The sequence below is a fragment of the Homarus americanus genome, unplaced genomic scaffold (genome assembly GCF_018991925.1).
Source record: "Homarus americanus isolate GMGI-L3 unplaced genomic scaffold, GMGI_Hamer_2.0 scaffold41444, whole genome shotgun sequence".
Lineage (NCBI taxonomy): Eukaryota > Metazoa > Arthropoda > Malacostraca > Decapoda > Nephropidae > Homarus > Homarus americanus.
The window spans coordinates 332,800-344,355 of record NW_024753611.1 but is presented as its reverse complement, the minus strand read 5'-3'; the positions used below and the strand labels follow the sequence as shown (position 1 = coordinate 344,355).

General features: G+C 39.9%; 1 protein-coding gene across 1 annotated transcript in view; it reads left to right on the top strand.

Annotated features, from left to right (window-relative positions):
• The first annotated feature begins 250 nt into the window (after nt 1-250).
• Nucleotides 251-11,556, top strand: part of LOC121855391 — a 37,806-nt gene continuing 26,500 nt past the window's right edge. The window contains exons 1-2 of the mRNA XM_042350284.1: nt 251-943; nt 10,120-10,287. Coding sequence (XP_042206218.1) covers nt 788-943; nt 10,120-10,287 — 324 coding nt within the window. The 5' untranslated portion in view covers nt 251-787. The remainder of the gene's footprint in view (nt 944-10,119; nt 10,288-11,556) is intronic.

Sequence of the window (11,556 nt, the reverse complement as noted above, 5' to 3'; positions counted from 1 at the left end):
AGAGAGTTGCTGTGTTCTTAGTGGTCCTGGTTTACGGTGACGTCTGTACCAGTGACATTCTATTGGACCTCATGATGGACAAAGGCCAGTCATGACGTCACGTTTTTATATACGTAAACATTGTCAGTATGTGTGTGTGTAAAAATGCTGATATTGTTATGCAATATGATACTTGAAATGGAGGTAAATTTGATAATAACTCACAGGTGTTTATCTCTTTTCTAGTGTTGTAGTAAAAAAAAGTGAAGTGAAGTGTAATTATATTAATATGAAAGTAAAAAGAAAAGCAAAATAGTAACTGGAAATCTATATTAACTAAAAAAAAACAAGAAAAGAAGTTTGTACTATTTGATCTTCAGTGAGCCTTGGTGTTGTAGCCTTGAGAAATAAACACTAGTTATTGAAATGGATTTTTAGAAATATATTTGGTGGTGTTAAGTGTTGTTCAACCAGTATTGGCGGCAACCGAAACAACTACCATTGAAAACTTAACATCAGCTGTTTGCATTATTACCATAGTACCATCATCAACGTCTAGCAACACCACAATCAACCACCATCAACTACAATTAGGTTCATCAGACAACCAAAGCAAGTTCATAACCAACAAGAGGTAAAGACCATTTTAAATTACAACCAACCAACCACAACAACCACCACCATTCCGCCCCTAGCCACCACCACCACCACCAACGGCGGAAGGTCGCTCAACACCACCACCATTACTACCACCATTACCGCCACCATTACGTCCACCACGACAACCACCACCACCACCACAACCACCATGAATAAAAAGCGTGGTTGGCGATCCTTTCTGAGTCGCCTGCCTGTGTTGGCTCTTCGCCTGACGAAGGTGCCGAGGGTTCACCCGACGCTCAGGGTTCCCAGGCTTCCAGGAGGCTTCGTCCAGTTCATGAAACCTGGAGTTAAATACGAGAAGGTAAGTTTGGACTGATCATCGGGGAGCTGATCTTTAGTGGGGCTGGTCAGGGAGACGATCAGTGAGTTGGACTTGATGGGACTGATCGGTAGAATGGCTGATCTCCTGCTTGGGCGAGGAAGCGGCTAATCATTAGTCCTATTCTTGAAGCTCAGAGTCAAGAGGGACTGGTCATGAGGTGGATGACTGGAGGAGGGATTCATCTCGTCCTCCAGCTATTGAGACCCAGAACCAAGATATGAGTCTCTTTATTTGGTTGTCTTTTATTTTTATTTTTACTTCGTCGAAAGATTTTGTTTTAAGTTTTGTTTGCAATACTTAATGGGTCGTAACTATTGTGTTTTATTCATATTAAATTCATCTTCATAGTTTTTTTTATTTATTTCCAAAATCATTTTATTTACAATGGCTTTTTTTTATCTATGTATTTATTTATTTGTATTTATTTATTCTCTTAATAATTTGTCTATATATTACCCACCTTAATGCAAAATTGAATCTCTAGTGTTCCTTCGTCGTCATTACGTGTTGCAAGTCCAACACGTAATATGTTGCAAATGGTGTTCCTGTGGCGGTAATTAACGCGGCTAACGAGCACTAATGTGTTTCATAAGGTAACGGACACAGTGTGAGGATGATTTAACAAGACCCACTAAAACCTTACACCATCTGGCGGACAAAGTAGGAATTATTCCTTAAATCATCAGGAAAATTATTGCATAAATTATCATATAAATTAAATGTGTTTCATGAATTATTATTATATATATATATATATATATATATGTGTGTAAATGATTATATTAATACATTGTTTCTTATGCACTTTAATATAGATATAGTATTGCACAACGATCAGAGAGAGAGAGAGAGACAGAGAGAGAGACAGAGAGAGAGAGAGAGAGAGAGAGAGGTGTGTGTGTGTGTGCAGCTCAGGTATTTCCCAGCGTCCGACAACCTTTTGAAGTATTTTAACATGTAAATCACTGTTTTGATCCTATTCAATTTTTCTTTGGACTCTCGGTGATAAGTGCAACAAGGTTAAATTTGTTTGTAAGGTACGAGGTTAGTGTGCGTTGTGAGAGAGAGAGTGTGTTCAGGCAGGTGTTTGGGGTGGTGATTCGGTCTAATAAAATCACGTAGTATTTTTTCATAACAAATTACAATACCAAATCACGTTTTATGTCAATAACATAATTACAATACCTAATCACTTATTTTTAGGTAATTTAACACAATACCCAACCACGACGTATTTTTTTTCATGTAATTACAGTTGTTAAGAAATCATTACGAGATATAAACAGGTTCGTATTTCTAGATCTGGTAATCCGTGCAGGCGTTGAGAGTCTGGGGGTGAAATCCTCGTCTATTGCCGTGATTTAAGAAAGTTTGCTGAGGTGGGAGGGTGTCCATGAGAAGGTTTGGCGAGAACGAGACACAGAGAGAGAGAGAGAGAGAGAGAGAGAGAGAGAGAGAGAGAGAGAGAGAGAGAGATTCAGGAAATACAATGAGGCGAATTCATTACTAATCCAGGAGCGACCCTCAGTTTGTTTTACGAGAGATGGCCATCGTCTGGAACGTCTCAAATTCCCATTAAAATTCGATACTTCAGCACTTGCTATCGTTAATTATCGTCGTAAACCTGTTGAACCGACGTAAGTTTTAGTTTACGATACGTGGCGGTGTTGTGACGTAGCGTGACGGACGGAAGATTAAAACAAAATTATGATAAGCCTTTGGTTTAGTTGTTTATTGTCATTATTATTATTCTCTCTCTCTCTCTCTCTCTCTCTCTCTCTCTCTCTCTCACTATTTGCCGTAAACAGACTCTTAAAATTTAAAGGCTTTTGCAGTATTGACATTGATAGTATTCTTTTTTCTTTTCAATTTTCTTAATTTACTTCACTCTGTCATTTATTTACATCGTCTTTGTCTTGTTTTATCATCCATTTATGTTATATTTTTTACTGAATTTAGTTTTTTTTTCTCTTACCTAAACTTAAGGTAAACTTACATAAACTCGGGAGTAAACTTAGATTATTGTGGACATAAATTTCAGTAAACTTAAATAACAAAATATAGAACTTCATTGAACTTGGAGATAAACTAACTTAAACTTGGAGATAATCTTGGAAATAAACTTGAAGATAAACTCACTTAATAATAGAGATGAATCTGAGCTCCCAGTTTGGTGACAGTCAGCTGGTGTCATGAGCGTTATTGATGGTCGTGTCCTGGAGAAGCTAAGGCTCTCCTACCCTTCCCCTCTCCCTCCATCTGTTAGCTTAAGTTATCTCAGTAATGAATTGATATACGAATGATATATTGTTAGTATATACCTGTTAGCTGAGGTTATAGCACTGAATTAATATACTAAAGATATTTTGTAAGTATACTTTTTATTATATGTGTAGTATATATATAATGGTAGATGGATTGTCCTCATTCGGTGATAAAAGATCCATTGATTTTGTATATTTATTATGTATTGTATATCCAGAGAAGCCATTACGTGCCAGGAAGCTCACTGGTGGCATTAAGGATTAGATAAGTCCTTTGCAGCTGCCGCCTCTGCCAGATTAATTGTAGAGATTAAATAACATGAACTTTTATGCATTAAAGTGTTAAATTCGCCTCATTGCAATAGATGGTATTTACATAATTTGATCTGATGGTTCGTGTGTGTAATATAGATCAGAGGTGTAATATTCTAGACACATGTGTAATACGTGTTATGTTATTCGTGGCTCCTAACTTTGTTTTTATGCGGCACAGAGAAGAGTAAGAGGAGAGGGGTGATGGTGGAGGGAGAGTCCTGCTTGCAGTAAAACTTCTTATCCTCGCCAGCTAATGGACCTCGCCTCGCCTCCGCCGCCACAATTTCTGATATAATGCCACAGGGGGATATCTTTTTTAACCTCCCACGACCTGGTTTCTCGGTGTACCATAAGAGACAGCCGGTGGCCATTCATACAGCCTCACCTATCACTGTCTCTCTTCCTGGTGTCGCTTGGTGCACGAACCCACCAATCATCGCCTGTCTTCCAGATGTCACGCGATACACCCCACCAATCAGCGCGTCTCCTCTGGTGTCGAGGGTTATACATCCTCACCCAATCATAGCGTCTCTTCCATGTGCTGCGTAATACAACCCGACCAATTAACTCGTCTCCTTCCGATGTCACGTGATACATTCCCACCAATCATCCCCTCTCCCTGGCCAGTTACTTAGCATTCATTACTTGAACTGCGTCTTGATAAAGCTCCACAATCTGATTTAACTGTCGGAGAGAAATGTATTTAAGTGTGGAAGCTTGTCAGGGAAGAAAGTCAAGACCATAAATAAGGATCTGGCAGTTCAAGAGGATGTAGACCGTCTCTTGACAACCGCGAAATTGTTTCCAGTATACGCAACGTGTTGAATAGCGGCACAACCTCACTGTCGGCTTCCTCCTCCCTCACTACAGTGTTAAGAATGTACACTGGCGCCTAGAAGTCCCTTGACACACTACATTATCTGGCATCTACTTGTGGGTGATATTACAGTACATACGTGGTTGGTTTATATAACTGGGGAACGCTGCTTTGTATTATAGACCACATCAGATTACCTACCGCCCCCCCCCCCCTCTCAAAAAAAATCATATTTGATAGATGTTAAAATAAAATTAAATCCCTCTTACTTCCCTGACTCTCCAGTGTATGTCAGTTTTGTCTGGCACTGGGGAGTTTGGTGTGGTGGGGAGTTTGATGTGGTGGGGAGGAAGTTGGTGTGGTGGGGAGGAAGTTGGTGTGGTAGGGAGATTGGTGTCGTGGGGAGGTAGGTATGGTGGTGCTGGTGAGTTTGATAGTGTTGGTAGGAGGTACAATAGGTGTGGGTTTGTTCGTGGTACTACTTCAATAGAGCCACCCCACCCCCTCCCCCCTCTCTCCTCGCAAATAGAGACACACCCGTTCTCTGTTGTCGTTTCAGTTTTCTATGAGAGAGAACTCGTGTAGACTAGGATACTGATTTACAAAGATTCTCATTTTATTTTAATTTTTTCACTTAACTGGGAAAAATAAGACGATATATTGAAGTTTATATTTCCAGTATTATTTTACATTCATAATATCACCCTACCCTTCCCTGTGTCACCCTACTTTCCATTAATATCACCCTACTCTCCTTCATATCACCCTATTCTCCCTAATATCACCCTATTCTCCCTAATATCACCCTACCTTCACTATCTCCCTCCAGAACCAGCTCACCATTATCGATCATCACATTCCTACACCGTCGACATTTATAAACAAAACAAAGCGGAAAACACTGATTCTGACGTACTCACTAAGTCGTCCATTCATAAAACCCTTCAACCCGTAAATAAAAGCTCAATGAATAGGTGCCTGACAGTACCTCCCTCATTCACTCTCAGCCCTATGTGTGGGGTGTGGGGGAGGGGGTGTTGGTGGGGGTAGGGGGAGAGGTGTGTGTGTGTGTGTGTGTGTCACCCGGTGGTCTGTAGTAACAATATATCTTCTCATCTTAAGTAACAGGAAAAAAAAATCACGTAGGAAACAATAAGAACTAGACTATAAAACGCGTAGGAGAGGGAGAGAGGAAAACTGGTATAAAAATAAAGAAAAAGTGAGAGAAATAGGTGAATAAATAAAGAAAGGGAGAGTTAAAGAAAGAGACATACAGGGCAATAGAGAGAAAGAAAGAGAAATAATTGGAGAGAGAGAGAGAGAGAGAGAGAGAGAGAGAGAGAGAGAGAGAGAGAGAGAGAGAGAGAGAGATGGGAAACTTGAATGTGAGAAAACTAGGAAAATATAGACAGAGGGAGAAAAAACGGAGACAAATATGAGGAGGAACGAATGAGAATGAAAGGTCACATTAGTCCTGGTTGTAATCACTCAGAGTCTGATTAGAATCGCAAATTAGGCAGAAATTGGTCGGCCATTTTTGAGCTGAACTGTCGACCAATTGCACATTTTATTAATTATCATCTGACGTACTGTGCAGTGTTCAGTCGTGCACAGTGCGTCTAATATCGTGTGTTAATGAGGGAGGAGTTAGGTCGACGTAGTTGTATATGGTTAATAATAGGATGATAATTAAATAGGAAGGTGGTTGACGATATCTATGAAGGGAATAGTAATAATAATAATAATAATAATGATAATAATAATAATAATAATACTTCGAGCATAAAAAAAATTCGTACATTGTTCTTCATATCCCCTGTCAGCTGAAGCTCCTAGGAAAAAAAATTCTTGATAAATCTTTTACTCATTTATACTTAATTGCTTTGATTGGAATGTTAATGCTATAGATAAGTGGTGATGTGTGTTGAATCTGTACACATTACCATTTCCTGCTCTCGTAATAAATAGGAGTTGAGGCTTAATAGTTTTTATCTTCATTCTTGATATACTAGTCCAGGGGAAATTGTTGTTATGTTGCGGAATCGGATATTCTTTATGCATGACACGAATGTTGTGTATCTGGAATAGTTATACCGAAATAGAAATCCATTTTCTCTCGTGAAAAAATTTTAAGTCCATTTTCTTCTATTCCGGGTCCATTTTCAGTTAAAGTTGAGGGCAAACTGTAGGAAGAAGACACGCTATACTAATTGTTGTTTTTTGACTTGAAATCAGACTTTGCTTCAGAATTTCACATATTTGTTTTAATACATATATATACTTAATAATAACGTGCTATAACATAGAGGTTGTGGAACATAAAATAGTGGTAATAATTAAACTGATCAATATTTCTTAGATTCACTTCCTGTATTATTGGTGGGCGAATATCTATCACAAAACAGTATTGACTCCTTATCAGATACTTAACCATACTTTATATATACTGGTGAAGACACTATAGTGGCAGTCGTTATAGATTACTAACTTGTTCTTTAACCCTCGATGGAGTAGGTGGACCAGCGAAGGGTGTATCCGTGTTTTACCTCAGAATGGTCTATCTCTCTCTTACTGTGGTCATTAAGGCGCGGGTTCAGTGGGCTCCACCTTAATGGGCTCAAGTAATAGATCCCAGTCGTAATAGACTCAACCTAACCCAAGCTAAGTTGACATAACCATTAGGACTAAGACCTATTATGCCTGCAGCAAATTAAAGCTGATTAGGTTGGGGCTGATTAGGACTGGAGCCCAGTTGACTAATCACCTTACATCAGTGTAGTGGATAAACCATTGGCACTTAATATTAAAATTTTCAAGTAATACTATTGACTGGTGACTGGTCTAACGTCTGGTTGTTTTTAGAGATATTTGGATTAACTTTATATGGCATTATACAAACTAAGGATGCTTTTGGATGCCTCAAATACAATGCACATTTGAACCTTTTCACAGACGAACACTGAAGAATTAACAACATTGCACAGACAAAAACTATTGACCACAGACCAGAATATAACACAAACAAAACGCAGCATTTTTTTCACAGTAGCCATCACGTTAACACAGGCATCAGCGTTGTTATCCACAGAGTCCGATATTTTCACACAAACAAATCTCTACACATTTTTACTGACAGGTCTCGACAGTTACACAGGTAATCCTCGGGCAGAACACACAGGCCACCAACTACACAGACAATCCTCATCGTCCCCACAGTAGTGATTAGGTCATTAAAGGTTAATTAAACCCTGAGACACAAAGGTTACAGGTGAGGCAGAAGGCTGGTCACGTTCCACCACCAACACACGTTACCACCACCACCATCACCACCACCGCCACCACCAGACCCAGAGCTGTCTCCACCACCATTACTTCTACCACCACACTGAGCGCTACCACCACACACTACTGTTTATCACCCTCATCTCAACCACCACCACCACGACCACCACCACTAAACATACTCTATTTCACACTCTACACCTCACCACCAACACACTCCAACATCACCTCCAACACCAGGGTAATTTTTGACTCGTCTTTTTTCCGGTGTCATTAGTGGTAATCTCTGTGCGGGAACGAGGACCCCCGCCACGCTGTGAGAATCTGATGGGGTGTGTTGTGGGGGAAGGTGGGGGGGTGGTGCAGTGGGGGGAGAGAGGGGGTGACGGTGGTACACTAGTGGAGGATGGGTGTGGTGTTAAGTAGAGATGGTGTAGAGGTGGTTTTCCTTTCTCTACCCATTTAATGATATATTTTATTTACTTCGTTTTATTTTTTTAATTCACATCCACTTTTATTCGTTATATTATGCAGAGATATTTATACTGTGTTCTTCCGTCCATCAACTTCACATTTTAGCTAGACTTCTCAACCGTGGTTAATTATTTGGTTGGACTTTAATTATTGCGCCTCATGTAACAACAATCTTCTGAAAGGCAGAGGTCAAGGTCACAGATTACATGTCATAATAGTTCCAGTATTACACGTTTACCCTCCAGGTGTGTGTATGGATGTGTGTGTACGTGTGTGTTAAGTACATTTCCCCGCTGGTAAATTCTTCCACCCGCCATGTTATGCATGCGTCGTTAGTGGTGTTGGTGTCTACAAAAGGGACGTGTGTGTGTGTGTGTGTGTGTGTGTGTGTGTGTGTGAGTGAGTGAGTGAGTGACATATTTTCACTGTTATCATAATTGCGTCGTAATTCCTCCCTTCCTTTACCGCCGCCTGTTTGTGATATTCATGTATATGTATACACTATGACTATACTTTATGTATGTGTATGAATATTCGTGTTGCTAGTACAGCGTTACTACCAAGAATTAGGAAAAATAATACCTATTTCAAGGGAGGTATAATTAGTATTTTATAATTACCTCTCCCCCCCTCAGAGTTAATTATGGGTATTTAGAATATATTTCTCTTGTCCATTTAATTTGACCTCTATTAGCCAGTTAATTACTATTCTAATTATCACTGTATTATAGAACACATAAAATATTGTCGTAACAAGTCACAGCTCATATCCTCCTCCTCCTCCTCCTCCTCCTCCTCCTCCTCCTCCTCCTCCTCCTCCTCCCTCCTCCTCCTCCTCCTCCTCCTCCTCCTCCTCCTCCTCCTCCTCCTCCTCCTCCTCCTCCTCCTCCTCCTCCTCCTCCTCCTCCTCCTCCTCCTCCTCCTCCTCCTCCTCCTCCTCCTCCTCCTCCTCCTCCTCCTCCTCCTCCATGACCTGACGAAGAACATTTTGTATCTCCCTCATAGCGCCACCAATCTCCAACTTGGTGGAGTATTTGCATATCAGAAGATTGATCGGTGCATCAATTTCAGGTCGTTTGTCTTCATATCTGATTACATTCCTCCTCGGTGTCAAGATCAGCATTTTTCTTCTCCCACTTAACGCTGAATTATGGTGACCGTGTGAGACAATTAATGTCGGCAGGTGTAACTCTACGCCACAACAGTCTAGACTCTTGAGCGTTTAACTGTCTATTTTTCAGTCATCAACACTAAGTCCAAATTGCATCACAAGGATTGACCTCAATAAAGTGTCCAGTATCTCACCCGTATTTATTGCGTGAGTTGCTGGACTAAGTGGGTTATTCCAGAGGGGGGTGGGGGGGGAGGTAGTGTAGTAATTTGCTGTTATTGGTGCTTGTTGCTCAGATATGAAGTTAATATAGCCCTTATGACTCTCTCAACCTGGTGAAGACAGGCTTAAGCCACCTCTGCTCCCATTGTCTTTTGTAATTGGTGTTCGTGTTATAGTTTTCTCCCCTTTTTTAGTTACTTATTTTATTATTATTTTTTTGGTGATGTTTATCTTTGGTTTATTCATGTTGCTGGTTTTTCTTCTTCTCCTTTCCCTTTACCATGCTTTATTTTGGTTTTGTTTTGCTTTTCATTTTATTCTCTTATTCCAATTTCTTTTTTCATTTCGTTTTTTTTTACACCTTATATCTTTCTTCTTCTTCTTCTTCTTCTCCTTCTTCTTCTTCTTCTTCTTCTTCTTCTCTTTTATTATGGTTATTTTAATGTTAGTTTTGTTAATCTGGAGTTTCTGGCTTTCAGTCGAGATGTGAAAGTTGATTTTAATTCATCTCTATTGATACGGAAAAGTATATAGTGTCCGTGTGTGTGTTTTGTATGTGTGACAGTTGTAATGTCTTTATTGTTGTTATGATGATAGTCGCCATCTTACCACCTCATCTACTTCGTCAGCAGTCATATTAAACTTATTTCTCTCTCTCTTTCTCCTGCAGCTGTACGATAGGATCCACAGCGCCTCGGTGTCACCAGGTCGCGGAGGAGTGGCCCAGGATGCCATGGAGATCGCCAGGGACGTGGTGGACTTAATGAGGGACTACGATGACGCTATGATCCCGGAGGTGGACGAACTACGGAACATCCTTGGAGAACCTCATATACGGGTAGGTAGGTGCTGGGTGAGGGAGGGTCATGTATCTACAGGTAGTCTGGGGGAGCATTGGTGTGGTTACGGAGGAAGAGGGTGATGAAATAGCAGTGAATGGGTGAAAGGGTTGGCAGAAGCACTGATAAGGGGGGTTTGATGGGTCTTTGAAGTTTAGGTCCGTTGGTTGGGTTGGGGGGGGCCTGGGATAGGTCACAGGAGTTGGCTAATTGGAAAGGTGAATTGGCTCCCGGGGTCGGTGATGAAGGGTTGTGGAAGGACGAGGATTACTGACGGGGAGATGCCAAAGGATAGTTAACTTGAGGGATAGGTGAAGGGGATAGATCAAAACGAGGATGAACGATTAAATAGATGAAAAATAAACTTTAATTATAGGGGAGGTTTAGATTTGATAAGGAGACTGTATAATTGAAATAAACAGGTAAAACGAAGAATTAATTGGCGGGGTACAGTACATAAAGGAAATAAATCATATTAATTAACACAACATACCTGATACGGGAATTAGTTAAAGGTGTACAGGTATATAGGACAGGTAATACAAGGGAGGTGGGTTTTTTTTTCCCTGATGTAAATAAATGGCCACACAAGTGAGTAAATTCCTTGGTGGTGACGGAAAGTTTTAAAAGTGGGTCAAACAGGAGGTAAATTTTCTCTCCTGCAATGTTTGGTCCCTCAGTAAACACTCAAGGTAAGTCGTGTTTTTATTTGATTATTATTTTTTGTTGTAGTTGTTGTTGTTGTTGTTCAGAAGTAACTCATTAGAATATTTGTTTTCAAGTTTAATGTTAAATACAACGAGAAGTAAGATGATTGTTTTATTTGAAGTATATGTTAAGGATAGGAAGTTAATAATTGAATAAATTGTGTGAGAAGAAAATAGATAAATTAGGAAATAGGAGAACGTTGAGTAAACAAAGGAATTGGTGGTAAAGAAAATAAGTCAGTTGATAAGCAAAGTGCTGGGATACGATTATGTTATGGTATTTACTGATTTATTTCAGTTAATTGGGAATCAGTGAATAATTTCTCTTCATAGGTATAACTTTTGGTTTATTATAGCAGTGTAGTTATATAATAGAGTAGATAACAATTTGGGTTTATATTATAGTATAACCCTTGTATTCTACCGTCGTCTACAATCTACCACACAAAAAACTCTACAAATCTACGTGAGTCCGGGTGATCGATCTACGACACTGGGGGGGGCGAACCTTCTCTATATGTGTGTTTTGTTATATGAAAATTATGTCTAGTCAGCCATGAG